This window comes from Capra hircus, chromosome 24 (assembly GCF_001704415.2).
Source record: "Capra hircus breed San Clemente chromosome 24, ASM170441v1, whole genome shotgun sequence".
NCBI classification, from domain to species: domain Eukaryota; kingdom Metazoa; phylum Chordata; class Mammalia; order Artiodactyla; family Bovidae; genus Capra; species Capra hircus.
The window spans coordinates 24,459,471-24,474,968 of NC_030831.1; the positions used below are offsets into that span (position 1 = coordinate 24,459,471).

General features: G+C 37.0%; 1 protein-coding gene across 1 annotated transcript in view; it reads left to right on the forward strand.

Moving 5' to 3' along the window:
* CCDC178 (coiled-coil domain containing 178) overlaps positions 1–15,498 on the forward strand; it is a 386,847-nt gene that overhangs the window by 346,585 nt on the left and 24,764 nt on the right. The window contains exon 19 of the mRNA XM_018039353.1: positions 2,523–2,657. Within this exon, the coding sequence (XP_017894842.1) occupies positions 2,523–2,657 (135 nt within the window). The remainder of the gene's footprint in view (positions 1–2,522; positions 2,658–15,498) is intronic.

The following is a 15,498-nucleotide window of genomic DNA, read 5'->3' on the forward strand; positions in this document are numbered from 1 at the left end:
TGCAGTCATTCTCCACAGTGATTTTGGAGCCCAAGCTCTCTTTCTTTGATTTTTCCTTTATGTATTTTTGTGAGTCTTGCATTTACTTGGTTTATTTTTTTTCTCTTCTTCCATTATTTTGTAAGTTCCTAAACATCTTATTCACTGCTTCACTTTTGACACTAAAATTTTACTATTTCACTTTATTGAGTTAGTATCAGTAAGTATTTATTGAGTGATCATTGTTGGCTGACAGCTTACAATTGGGCTTTTATCATAACCACTTTCCTAAAAGGGTGTCATCATGACCAACTCTTAATCAACTGTCCTTCCCAGGTCTTAAATATTTTTCCATATATATCTATATATACATATAGATATATATATGTTTATATAGATATAGTTGATCATTATATTGTCTTTAATGTGCATGTGTATGCATATATATGTGACTTTTATTGGATTCTGATTCTTCTTTAAGAATGCCTTCAGTTTTTCTCTTCCTGGTTTATCTTTTTGCAAAGGCTTATTAGCTATAGATTTTTGAGATATTGCTCTTTCTTAGTTGATGCTTAAAGAACATCTCTACTTAAGTAGCTTCAGTTACTACTTAAAGTACTAACTTAAGACCTTTGTGGCTACCTTAAGCTAGAGCACAGAACAGTGAATAAAATTGGCTTACTATATACAGCAGCTTCTCCTCATTTAAGATGTAGGTGTGGGAAACATTGTCATCCAGTTCACACTGGTTGATAAGCTCCCACTTTTAAAATTTTCCACACATTGAAGAATGTCCACTTGTGAAAAAAAGCTTACCTTCACTTTTAGGAAATCTTCTAGAATTCATCTTCCTTTTATTTGCCTTCTGTCATACTTGTGTACATCGTAATAATAGAAGAATACTTTGAGTAAAGTGTTCTAGTGTCTTAGTGAATATATAGATACAGCATACCCTCACCCCACTGGCTGTCAGAGTTGGCAGAAAATTTTCAATATTATATTAAAATTATTTAAGTATTTCTTTAAATAAATATTGAAATATTACAGAAAAATTAATATTGACAGATTTTCCTCTTTAAAAAGTGATTCACCATTTAGTTCAACAGCCTAAATTATCTGAAGTGCTCAGAAACTAATCTCAAGTAATGTATTTCAGCAGTTACCAAGATAAAATAGCTTTAGAGGCAAGGTTTTTTTTCATCCTAAATGAACCAGTTAACCAAAAATAGAGACTTTGTTTTCTGTGGATTTACCTAGATGCCTATGTGTAGCTTTTTTCCATGCGTGATGAAGATGATAAACGTAAAGAATTCACAGGCAGCAACATGTAGCTCCTTTAAAGCTGGTGATTTTTAAGTGAACTGTTTTATTGAAATATGTACACAGGAAGCTCCACAAGTTACAGGGGCACTGCTGGATGAAGTTTTGCAAGCCTCCCTTAAATGTAACCAGTACCCCAGATAATAAATGCAACATAAAATGGCCATTTTATGTGACGTTTTAATTCTTTTATGAAGAAATATTTGATATGAAAATTTTGGTATTTATTTCTTTGTTCTGGAAAACACATCTAAAAAGAAAGCAACACAAAGTTATTCATATTACCAAAAAATAAAAGCATTTTCACTTATAGAAACTTATGAGTAATATTTTTAATATGTTTTTCGGGTTAATTTTTATGAAGCTTATTTTTTTGAAAATAATTATAGCAATTCTGTATGGTACAGCTATGCTAACTGTTGAAGGACAAGTGTAGATTGCCTTGGTAACACTTCTACTGTGGTTTTTTTTTGTTTTTAGATTAAATTTCCAAAAGATGGAGAATGCCTCACAGGAGAAATCTTTCTTTCTCTGTATAGTTTCTGCAATTAAAGTCACTTGTGAACGTCACGTCCACTGTACTTGAGTGCAGTGAGATGTTCCTATGTCACATAGTCAGAGGGAGGTAGATTAATAGGGAATTCTAGCTGGAAATTTCTTCCCTGTTATTGTTCTCCCTAGCAGTTGATGGCTAAGTTAATTCTCTTTAGTTTTGTCATGCTCTAAAGCACACATTGCCAAGCCATTGTAAGGCTTTATGAGGAGAAAAAAAGAAGTCGACAGTGTCCATCAACATCTTCAAGTTGCATTTTTAAACTTTGGCCTGACCTGATGTGCCATTCAAAGAAGCTGCAAAAGATTATTTTTAAAGAAAGGTTCAATATGTCCCGAGGCTATCGGTTTTGAGTTAAACTGGGTGAAGTAGAAATATTTTACTCATCAGCTTTGCAGTCACAGAGTTTGCTTCAGCTAGAACAAAACTGCTGAGGCATTTAGAGAAAATTAACCCCCCATCCTGGCGGCCAGATGTGACTGGTTTCTGATGAATGCACATGAGTGGGCTGAAAAATCAAGAGACTGTGAAATTCCTGTCAGGCCCATACAGTGCGGAATGGGCTATTGACTGCTTTCTATATTTCCCTCCATCATTCTTCTTGAACACTGCCATTAATTTCCTCTCCCGCTCTGACTTGTGTTTTTGCCCCCCTCCCTCTCCCCTGTAGTTCTGTCAGCTGCAAAGGAGGATACACAAGTTGTGGCAGAAGCACTTCGAGCTGGTGGTCTTCTACAGCCAGATGAGGCTGGCCAAGTTCCAGACAGACTCTCAAGAGAGTATTCAGAAAATATTAGCTGTGCAGGTAGGTGACTGCAGGGAAGTGGGAAAGATCATTCTGATCTAGATTGAAAAGCAAATGATGGGTAGTGTGATGAAGCATTAAAACCATATCCCATCAGAGTTTTATAAATTTTTAACCTCTTTAATAAACTGGAATTGCATGAAGGATGAATTCAGTAAGTTAGCATATACACCATGCATACTTTGGGGGAAAAGGGAAATTGAACTTCTCTCTCACAGACCTCAGGATGGATTTTTATACATTCATTTGATATACATATAGATTTTCCAATCTTCAGGCTTTGCAGACACTGCCTGGCTGTTTAAAAGACACTGTCAACAGTTGCCTTGTGTTGCCTTTGTGTGAAATCTACTTCAGTGAAAATGAGACTTGTGATTATTCTATTTAACTGTTTTCTTTCCCCTTCTGTTTTTGCAAGAGACTCATCCTCCTAAGGCCAATTTGGAGATGACTTTATTTGAAAAATAAGCAATTGGGGAGGAGAATGTATTAATAACTGTGGTTCCAGATACATGTGAAATTTTGCTCTTTGTCTCTGTAGAAACATCTAGAGGATCAGCTGTCCTTATTTTAAGACTCTGATCTCTTTTGGAAGCCCATATTAACTGTTTGAAGACTATTATTTGAAAACTACTTACATTTTTATCAAATGAGTATTTTGCTATTTGAAATGTTATAATATGTGTATGAAACAATATTCCAAAGGAAAACATCCACCACCAGTTCTATCAAGAATAAAAAGTACCTCCTCTATTAAAAAGTAACATCATAAAAAAACATAGTTTTTATTAACTTAAGGTATTAACAATGCATGCTGAAACTGACCAAACAAAATTCTTTTCTAAATATCTTAATTATGTGTGCATTTCATGATGCTTTTAATGCAATTAAACAAGTGGGTGCTGCAAAGCTCTTGCAAAGCTATTTCAAAATTTCATTTTTACTTGTGGCTATTTTTGGTGTTTCCTTCTGAGGAGTATATAGATAGATATATAGACAAATACCCCATATATAATGGAGAAAGAAATGGCAACCCACTCCAGTATTCTTGCCTGGAGAATCCCAGGGACAGAGGAGCCTGGTGGGCTGTGCACAGAGTCAGACATGACTGAAGCGACTTAGCCCCATATATAAAGTATGAAAGTTGAAAAAGTATCAGTTGCTCAGTCTGTCTAAATCTTTGCAACCCATGGATTGTAGCCCACCAGGCTCCTCTGTTCATAGTATTTCCCAGGAAAAAATACTGGAGTGGGTAGCCATTCCCTTTGCCAGGAGATCTTCCCAACCAACCCATGGTTCAAACCCAGATCTCCTGCACTGCAGGCAAGTTCTTTACCTTCTGAGACACCAGGGAAGTCCATAAAAAGAATATATGTACTTTAACAAATATATGTACTTTATATATATGCTTTATTTATATACTTTATATAGGAGTTCTATTGATAATGGATTACAACAAAGATTTTAAATAATTGGAGAAATTTAAATTTTTGGAAAAGTAGTGCTTAAAATGTGTAGGTTAAATAGAAATTCACATGCAAATTTGAGTAGAAACTATAATTTCAGTATTTTAGAAATCACAAGCATATTTCTTTCCCTAAAAATGCCTGTTAACATTTAGTATATTAAAAATTAGAGTGGCTTAACCCATGATTTTCTTTTAAACATTCAAAGGTGATCAAAGGTGATCTGCATGTTCTAATTATTGTCTTTAAAAAATCCTATATTTCTGCCGAAATGTAAACATTCTTAAAAGTCTTACCAGTGATAAATGTGCATTGTAAATTATGGTGTATTTTGAAATCTTGATAATGTCAATAGAAATTATTTGAATATGGGTAAAATGAATTCTAAATCCATAATCTTCAATAGTCCTTATTCTAATTTTGCATTAGAAATTAACCAATACTTTCTTTACCAAACTTGATTTTAAATTACTTATCTTTATGTCTGTTACATCCCAGCTGAAGTGAAAGGACAGAAATGATAGGACCATGTCAATACCTACTCAATACCTAGAGATACAGCAGCAAGACTGGGTTGTATTGGGGGAACTTGAGGAGCATAACGTAGTGGATTCTCTTCTTATCTACTGGAGATACCTTCCATTTAGAAAATCTCAAGTTTGGCTTTTAATCAAAGTTTGAAAATATCATTTTCATGATCTTGCCATAAAACTATAGAAACAGGTGCAATCCTCTGGAAAAATTCAAGTCCAAACCCCTCAACGTGGTACACAGTCCCCAGCTCCTGCTAACCTTCCCAGCTTCATCCATCTCCACACACATTCCTTCAGTCAATTTTAGCCTCTCCAAAATTCCTACTAATCAGGACACCTTCTATTTATTCCTCTTCTACTCCTTTTTCTGCAATACTCTTTCTTAACCTTTCCTGTTAAAGAACACCTGGTTTCAAATCAAACATCTCCTTTGCAAAATCCTTCCCGAGTTCTTCCCCCTCCTTCCTCTTCCAGATGAATTAATTTCAACCTTCATTGATCTCCTACTGTACGCTGTGCACACCACCATAACACAGTGATATATTCAGCAGCTAATGCTTCCTACCTGTTGGTGAGCCCTCCTACCTAGAGGCTTCTAAATTCCCTTGGGGCTTTGCACCATCAGTGAAATTAGCTCAATTCTTGTTCCATTTTTAAGGGTGTATGGTAGCAAGGCCACCAAGGGGACGGAAAGTATTCCATGCCCATCTTGTTTTCACCTATTATATGTGCTCAGTTGCTCAGTCGTGTCTGACTGTGAGACCCCAAGGACTGCAGCCCACCAGGCTTCTCTATCCGTGGGCTTATCCAGGCAAGAATACCAGAGTGGGTTGACATTTCCTACTCCAGGGGATCTTCCCAACCCAGGAATTGAACTCATATCTCCTGCATTGACAGGTGGATTCTTTACCACTGAGCCACCTGGAAAGCCCTTTTCACTTACTATATCCAGTTTTTAAAAAGAAAGACACGACATTGTAAATCAATTAAACTTCAGTAAAAATTAACTAGAAAAGAGAAGTAAAAGAAACACATGGTAGAGTGATTGAATGTGTTTGCAGAGTGAGTCAGTCTCTATAGTTTGACTCAACATGGCTAAAAATTGCTGGACAGACCAGACTGTCATTGCTCTCCGTTTTTATGATTTAGTAGCGTATTATGTTGGACACTAATGTGTCATATTTTGAAAGTAGTATTGTAATCATGCCATAAGGCATTAGTGAACTATTTGACAAGAAAATCATCTGATGAACCTTCTGAAAAGTAAACTGTATGTGTAACTGATACTGAGGAAAAGTAATTCAGAATACGTATTGAACAGAAAAGGGCAACTTTGTTTCATCCTTGAGCTTGGAGCAGTTCCTTGCAAGACCATCAAAACGCATAACTGGCAGCTCTTGCAGATGGCAGAAACCCAGGTGGGCCGATAAGCTTTTGAATTACATGATCGAGCAGGAACCGATAAAATGAACTATATCTGGAATGAAGAATCTGCATATTTATTGAAGCCACTTATATCAATGTACATATGGGGATTTTAGTTCACCACAATTTTAATATGAGCCAAAGCGAGCTGCTACAAATTTAGAGCCAACGCCATGATTCAGCTCTAGCCAGCAAGTAAGACATCTTAACTCCGACCATATGCAGTATACAGTCCTAACATCACATGGGAGCCCATGGAAAGTAAGTACTGTGATTTCATTTTAGCATCATTATTTTTCTCTTTTTACTTTTAATGTATTTAATGCTGTGATCACATTAACATGTTGTAGCAAGCCTGGCATGCTACACTCTGTGGGGTCACAAAGAGTCAGACACGACCTAATGACTGAACAGCAGCAACAATGCCGTGATATTTTATACCTCTTTGGTAACTTATTTGGGAAAAAAGAATCATCGCAGAGTCATCATTTAAGTGAAAGAATGTGATGCAGCTACCGCATGTTGATGTGATCTTAGGCTGTAAAGCACAGGTGTTTTGTTTGGTTAAAGGATATAACTCTCATTGCTCTTTTTCAAAAGTTGAGTGCTTCTGCAATATTTTGTACAGGTTTGGAAAGTTTAGTTTATAGGTCATATCGATTCACTTGAGAATGAATCAATTACACAGTTTAACATGTTTACAGATCAGTCATAGAAGCAAAATCCATCTTATTTAGAAGATATGTACTTCAGACGGATAGAAACAGGATGAAGAGCTTCAAAAAAAGAATAAGTTCTCATTTAAAAGGGTGGCACTAGAATCCACCTGCCAATACCAATTTAAGAGAGATGAGAAAGAAGTAAAATTTAGAATGCATTAAGTATAGAAGACTTCGGCATGGCAAACATCTAAATGACCGCTAAATGAAGGTCTATGCGTGAATGTGTTGAAGAGCTCCAGAGGGCAACATCTGGACCAATGATGGCAGAGTCTGGAAGATGGGTTTGGGCCCAGTAGGAATACATTTTTCTAACAAGTGGTGCTGTCCAAACATGTGCTGCTGATACTCAAGCAGAAGTTCCTGCAGCGGTAGAGAGAAAGCAAATGTTCTAAGAGGCAGCCAGAGAGCAGCTCCTCCCAGGGCTCCTCCTGGAATATTCTCCTGACCCCCTTACACAACATCTGTTTGTGTGTCCAAATCTCTACCCACTAGAATGCCAGCCTTCTCAGTTGGAAAGCATATCTTGACACTGACTATAATTCTCAAAACATGGTAAGTACTCAAAAATCTTTGTTGAGTGAATTTATTATTAAGTGAACTAGTTTATTAATATTGAATGTGATAACCTCAAAGGTTCTTTTTCAGCTCTTGGTGCCTACAGTTGTATAGTTAATAAAAAGAAGCATTCTTGAGGTGCTTTGCCAGAAATTTTGATGGCACAGAAGTAAGATGTTTAATCATTTCACATACACACACGCGTGAATGCACACACAAAAACACACACAATGCATATAGGGACAGCCCAATTTCCTATTTCTGAAAAAGAACTGTACCAATGAAAAGTCAGAAAAAAAAAAAACAGGGTAGAAATCTAAAATAACTTAATAATGTGATATAAAAAAAATCTCTGAAGCTATGTGATCTCTTTAAAGATAAAAGAAATTATACAAATTTGGATTTTTAAAATAAATTCATTTAGAGATATTATGATTGAGGAATACCATTAAATTGCTAATCTTTACTGATTAACTCTAGGTGGAAGTAGAAGATATTAAAATATAGTTGCCAGTAGTAGGACTATCTACTGCTGCCGCTGCTAAGTCACTCAGTCGTGTCCGATTCTGTGCGACCCCATAGACGGCAGCCCACCAGGCTCCCCCGTCCCTGGGATTCTCCAGGCAAGAACACTGGAGTGGGTTGCCATTTCCTTCTCCAATGCATGAAAGTGAAAAGTGAAAGTGAAGTCGCTCAGTCGTGTCCAACTCTTAGCAACCCCATGGACTGCGGCCCACCAGGCTCCTCCATCCATGGGATTTTCCAGGCAAGAGTACTGGAGTGGGTGCCACTGCCTTCTCCAAGACTATCTACTAGAAGTTCTAGAAATGAGATTTGTCACTCCCAAACTACTAGAGAAACAAACAAAGTGTCGTAAAAGTTTGAACAATTCAAAACGCAGGAAAGAAGACAGAAAGAGTATAATAAAGAACAAAATAAGTCCAAACATATTAGTAACATTAATAGCTAAATGATTTCATTACACAGTTTAAAGTAACAGGTTTACAGATTGGTCTTAAAAGCAAAATCCATCTCATTTAGAAGGCATGTACTTCAGACAAATAGAAATGGAATGAAGAGCTTAGGAAAAAAAAAAAATGAAGTTCTAATTTAAATAGGAGCTTCCCAGGTGGTGCTAGTGATAAAGAATCCGCTTACCAATGCCAGAGACATAAGACACAAGGGTTCAGTCCCTGAGCTGGGAAGATCCCCTTGAGAAGGAAATGGCAACCCACTCCAGTATCGTAGCCTAAAAACTCCATAGACAGAGGAGCCTGGCAGGCTACAGTCTATGGAGTCACAGAGAGTTGGAGAGGACTGAGCACACAAACCCAATTTTAAAAGAGAGAGAGACTTAGAAGGAAAAAGAATTAGAATACTGAAACATGGGTATTTCACATTGATAGAATATAAATATAACTTATGAAGGCCCACACTAATGAACATCATGCACATGGCAAAATAAGTTCAGAATATATTATGTGAGAACTGACTGGAAGCCAGAGAAAACTTTAAGCATTTACAGTCACAATGGACAATATTAGCACATCTCCTTGAACTTTATAAAGTTGAAAGAAAATGAGGGTTTCACATAACAAAACCTGTAAGTTTTGGTTCAACAACAGAGAAATTCAACTTTAGAAAATCAGTTCAGTTCAGTTCAGTTGCTCAATCATGTCCAACTCTGCGACCCCATGAACCGCAGCACGCCAGGCCTCCCTGTCCATCACCAACACCCGGAGTCTACCCAAACCCATGTCCGTTGAATCAGTGATGCCATCCAGCCATCTCAGCCTCATGTTACTGTAATTTAATTTAATGACAGGTTAAAAGAGATATATTATATATTTTTAAATATTATATCACTAAATATATGCTGAAAACACTTAATATCAAGGCAACATATACTTACTCTAATAAAAGTCACAAAAAGAATTTATAATAAAATTCTTTTAGTAAAATGTACTAAGTAATACATTACTGGAAGCATCTTATTTAAATCAGGAAAAAAGTAATGATTCCTGGCTATCATTATTGTGCATCACTGCTCTGAAGCGTTAGTAGTAAGTCAAGAAAGATAGGAGGTATACTGTGTGGGAAAAGGTCAAAACTATCATTATGGCCTGATAATATGGTGTTTCTCTTAGAAAATCTAGGAGAATCAACCAGAAATGCATTAGAGTTAATAAGACAGTTCTTTAAAATGGCAGCCTGAGGTTTAGCATTCCTAAGAATAAACCTGGCAAAGCACCTCAAGAATGTGCGCTCAGTCATGTCTGAATCTTTGCAACCCTGTGAATTGCAGCCTGCCAGGCTCCTCTGTATAGAATTTCCCAGGCAAGAATACTGGAGGGGGTTGCCATTCACTTCTCCACAGATCTTCCCCACCCAGGGATCGAACCCACATCTCTGGTGTCTCCTACACTAGCAAGTGAAGTCTTACCACTGATACACATGGGAAGCCCTAAAAAAAGTTAGCTTAAACCTGTTAGAGAAAGCATCTAAGCAAGCCTGAAAAGATATAAGCAAAGACTTAACTAAAAATTAAATACATATTATTGCATATACATATATTGGGTAAGAATATTATACATATTGGGAAAATGCCAATTTTAAAAGAAAATTTCACATTTGAAAAATCTATAAATTCAATACAGTCATACTCAAACTCAAGACAATATTTTTTAGTGAAGCTTGAGAAAGTGATTCCAAATGCCTTTGGAAGATACAAATCCACAAAAATACCTGACTTTTTTTTTTAAAAAGAACAATTATTGCTGAAGTCAGGAATTTATATCTTTGGATAGCAACATAAATTTTTAAAAGCTGTATCAATTGAATTAAACAGCATAACATTGATTTAGAAGTAGATCAAAAGCTCTATAAAACAAGAGCAACTGGTAAACTTTTTCTTTCAAGCATCAGTCAGTAATTATTATAAGCTTTGCAGGACATTCAGTCTTTGTTGCCATTACTCAATCCTTGTAGCAGGAAAGAAGCCTTAGAAGATAGTATATGAAAAGATGGAACTGTGTTCCAATAAAATTTCATTTACAAAACAGGCAGCAAGCCTGAGGCTCTGCCCTGAAATAGAGCATCCAGGAATGCCCCAGGATTATTAGAAATTTAGAATGTAATAAAAGTAGGATTTCAAATTGTATAAGATGAGGGTGGGTTATTCACTTCTCAGCTATCTGAGGGATGAAAGTAAATATCTGAGGGATAAAGTAAAATAGATTATTTTATGTTTATATAAATTTTAGAATAAGCATTAGAAATTTTATAGCATCTTTTTAAAAATACAGCCTACTGAGTAGTATTGAAGCAACAAAGGCCTTCTTCTCTAGAGAGCAAATGTATGGTTATGGGGGGAAGGGATAGTTAGGGAGTTTGGATATGGCATGTACACACTGCTATATTTAAGTGGACAACTAACAAGGACCTACTGTGTAGCACAAGGATCTCTGCTCAATATTATATAACAACCTAAACGAGAAAAGAATTTGAAAATAGACACGTTTATGTATAACTGAATCACTTTGCTGTATACCTGAAACTAACACAACACTGGTAATAAACTATGCTCTAATATAAAATAAAAAGTTATTTCCTAAAGAAAAAAAGAGGCCTTCTTAAATGAGGGAAGAAAATCACTAAGAAAAATATTGTTAAATTTGACTACCAAAAACAAAAAATATTTTCATTAACAAAGATACAATAATAGCAAAACAGATAAAATTTCTTATCCTTATGAACTTACATTTCAATGGCGAAAATAAGACAGTAAACAGGTTAAAGTTATAGTGAAGCTGTGTACTAACAAAAAATTAAAATAGGTAAAGGGCGTATGAAATGGCAGGAGAGGCACTGAAACAGTGCATTTTGAGCAGTGCATTTTGACTTATTACTTCTGTAATAATAGCTCAAAATAGTTTTAAAGGGTAACCATTTTTATTTGTTGAATCTCTCTCTGTGTTGAACTGGAAATATCGACTTAATTGCTTGAATATCAGAGTTTGTTTTAGGGTATGTGGGTCGGTGAGTTGTTTGACTGTTCATTTGGAGGTATCACCTGAGATGTGAAAAACGTATAAACAGCATATGCCCAAGAGTGGCTGTGAGAATTGGATGAGATGATGTATGCAACATGCTCTGTACACAGTCAACAATTTGCAACTTTAACTCTCTTCTCTTTTGTCCCTGATACTGCTGTAAGGTGCCTCCAAAAATGCAACAAATTCCTACCAAAATTTGCCAAAATCAATTCATCACAGAAGCAGTTATACTTTCTAGTCTTTCCACCTTCAGAACTTGCAACACCATGTTTGACATCATTCCAAATGCAGGAATTCAAGAAAATATTGATCCAGATAGGTACACAACACATCTAGACATGTAATGTGTCAAAAGAAATTCTTGGTTGACTTTACATCCTTTAATGATTCTTGCCTCAATCATTAAAGTATGCATAAACATAAACTAAAATGAGAATTAATAAATATTCTAAAATAAACATGTAGATAATGAACTATTAATACATTTTAACCAGTATCTTCTGTTAAATGTAAAATCAGCATTCCACCTTCATCCAAGGCTTACTGTAGCTAAGAAATAAATGCCTGTTGCCAAAAGTCAATTCAAAGCTAGAAAACTGTAGGTGAAAGAGAACTTATGAGTTGGCTTCTTCTATACCCTTACCTTTGGGGTGGATTTTTTTGCTTTCTTTCTATATTGAAAGTATACTTTTATATTTTTTGGTTTTTTCTAATTTTTATTAAAATATAGTTTATTTTCAATTGTTCAAAGGTTTACAATGTTGAGTTAATTTCAGGTACACAGCAAGGCGATTCAGTTATATATACATATGTATGTGTGTGTATATATATACATGTATTCCTTTTTAGATTCTTTCCCATTATAGATTATTATACAATATTGAGTATAGTTGCCTGTGTTATACAGTAGTTCCTTGTTGGCTAACTATTCTATATAGAGTAGCATGTCTATTTTAATCCCAAGCTCTTAATTTAACCCACCCTGCCCTTTCGCCTTTGGTAAGCGCAAGTTTCTTTTCTTTGTCTGTGAGTCTACTGCTGTTTTTGTTAATAAGTTCATTTGTGTTATTTTTTTAGATTCCACATATAAGTGATATCAGACAATATCAATCTTTGACATACTTCACTTAGGATGGTAACTTCTAGGTCCATCCATATTGCTGCAAATGGCATTATTGCATTCTTTGTAATGGCCAAGTGATATTCCATTCTGCATACGTACCTCATCTCTATCCATTCAACTCTCACTGGACAATTAAGTTGCTTCCATGTTTTGGCTACTGTAAATAGTGCTGCTGTGAACACTGGGGTGCATGTATGTTTTTGAATTATATTTTCTCCAGATATATACCCAGGACTGGGATCACTGGATCATATGCCATCTACATTTTTAGTTTTTTAAGGAACCTCCATATTGTTCTTCATAGTGACTGCACCAACTTACAACCCCACCAACTGTGCAGGAGGGTTCCTTTTCCTGCACATACTCTCCAGCATTTAATTTTTGTAGCTTTTTGATGAACCCCATACCTGCCTGAGACGCTCAGTGTGCTCAAACAAACCTTGTGCACACCAGGACCTAGAGACCCCACAGAGACTGAGCCAGAATTCTGTTTGAGTGTCTCCTGCAGAGGTATGGGTCAGCAGTGGACTGCTACAGGGGCAGGGGCTCTGAGTGCAGTAGACATGGGTATGGCAAGCCCTCTGGGAGGAGGTGGCCATTAACCCCGCCATAGAGCCACCAAAATTTACGGAAGATTGGGAAACAGATTCTTGGAGGGCACAGACTAAAACTTGTGAAACCAGGAACCAGGAGAAAGAAACAATGACCCCCTAAGAGACTGACCCAGACTTGCCCGTAAGAGTCCAAGCGTCTCCAATGGAGGCATGGGTCAGCAGTGGCCTGTTGCATGGTTGGGGGCACTGAGTGCAGCAGTGCATACGTGGGACCTTTTGAAGGAGGTCAACATTATCTTCGTTACCTCCACCATACCCTCAGGTCAAACAACAGGGAAGGAACACTACCCTGCCCATCAACAGAAAATTGGATTAAAGATTTACTGAGGATGGCCCCGCCAATCAGAACAACCCAGTTTCCCCCTCTTATCCTTCTCCATCAGAGGGCAGACAGACTGAAAACCACAATCACAGAAAACTAACCAATCTGATCACATGAACCAGAGTTAGCCCTGTCTAACTCAATGAAACTATGAGCCATGCTGTGTAGGGCCACCCAAATGGACATGTCATGGTGGAGGGTTCTGACAAAACGTGGTCCACTGGAGAAGGGAATAGGAAACCACTTCAGTATTCTTGCCTTGAGAACCCCATGAACAGTATGCAAAGGCAAGAAGATAGAACACTGAAAGATGAACTCCCGAGGTCAGTAGGTGCCCAATATGCAACTGGAGATCAATGGAGAAATAACTCCAGAAAGAATAAAAAGATGGACCAAAGGAAAACAACACCCATTGTGGATGTGACTGGTAATGGAAGTAAAGTCCAATGCTTTAAAGAGCAATATTGCATAGGAACCTGGAATGTCAGGTCCATGAATCAAGGCAAATTGGAAGTGGTCAAACAGGAGATGGCAAGAGTGAACATCAACATTTTAGGAATCAGCAAACTAAAATGGACTGGAATGGGTGAATTTAACTCAGATGACCATTATATCTACTACTGTGGGCAAGAATCCCTTAGAAGAAATGGAGTAGCCATCATAGTCCACAAAAGATTCCGAAACACAGTACTTGGATGCAATCTCAAAATGACACAATGATCTCTGTTCATTTCCAAGACAAACCATTCGATATCACAGTAATCCAAGTCTATGCCCTGACCAGTAATGCTGAAAAAAATGAAGCTGAATGGCTCTATGAAGACCTACAAGACCTTCTAGAACGAACACCCAAAAAAGATATCCTTTCCATTATAGGGGACTGGAGTGCAAAAGTAGGAAGTAGAGATACCTGAAATAACAGGCATATATGGCCATGGACTACAAAACAGGTCAGAGGCTAATAGAGTTTCACCAAGAGAATGCACTGTTCATAGCAAACACCCCCTTCCAACAACACAAGAGAAGACTCTACACACAGACATCACCAGATGGTCAATACAAAAATCAGATTGATTATATTCTTTACAGCCAAAGATGGAGAAACTCTCTACAGTCAGCAAAAACAAGACCAGGAGCTGACTGTGGCTCAGATCATGAACTCCATATTGCCAAATTCAGACTTAAATTGAAGAAAGTAGGGGAAACCACTAGACCATTCAGGTATGACCTAAATTAAATCCCTTACGATTATACAGTGGACCTGACAAATAGATTTAAGGGACTAGATCTGATCGACAGAGGGCCTGATGAACTATGGGCAGAGATCATGATGTTGTACAGGAGGTGAGAATCAAAACCATACCCAAGAAAAAGAAATGAAAAAAGGCAAAATGGTTGTCTGAGGAGGCCTTACAAATAGCTGAGAAAAGAAGAGACACGAAGGGCAAAGGAGAAAAGGAAAGATATACCCATTTTAATGCAGAGTTCCAAAGAATAACAAGGAGAGATAAGAAACCCTTCCTCGTGATCAATGCAAAGAAATAGAGGAAAACAAGAGAATGGGAAGGACTACAGATCCAATCCCAAAGAAAGGCAATGCCAAAGAATGCTCAAACTACCACACAATTGCACTCATCTCACATGCTAGTAAAGTAATGCTCAAAATTCTCCAAGCCAGGCTTCAGCAGTACATAAACTGTGAACTTACAGATGTTCAAGCTGGTTTTAGAAAAGGCAGAGGAATCAGAGATCAAATTGCCAACATCTTCTGGATCATCATAAAAGCAAGAGAGGTCCAGGAAAACATCTACTTCTGCTTTATTGGCTATGCCAAAGCCTTTGACTGTGTAGATCACAATAAACTGTGGAAAATTCTGAAGGAGATAGGAATACCAGACCACATGACCTGCCTCTTGAGAAACCAATATGCAGGTCAGGAAGCAACAGTTAGAACTGGACATGGAACAACAGACTGGTTCCAAATAGGAAAAGAGTATGCCAAGGCTGTATATTGTCACCCTGCTTA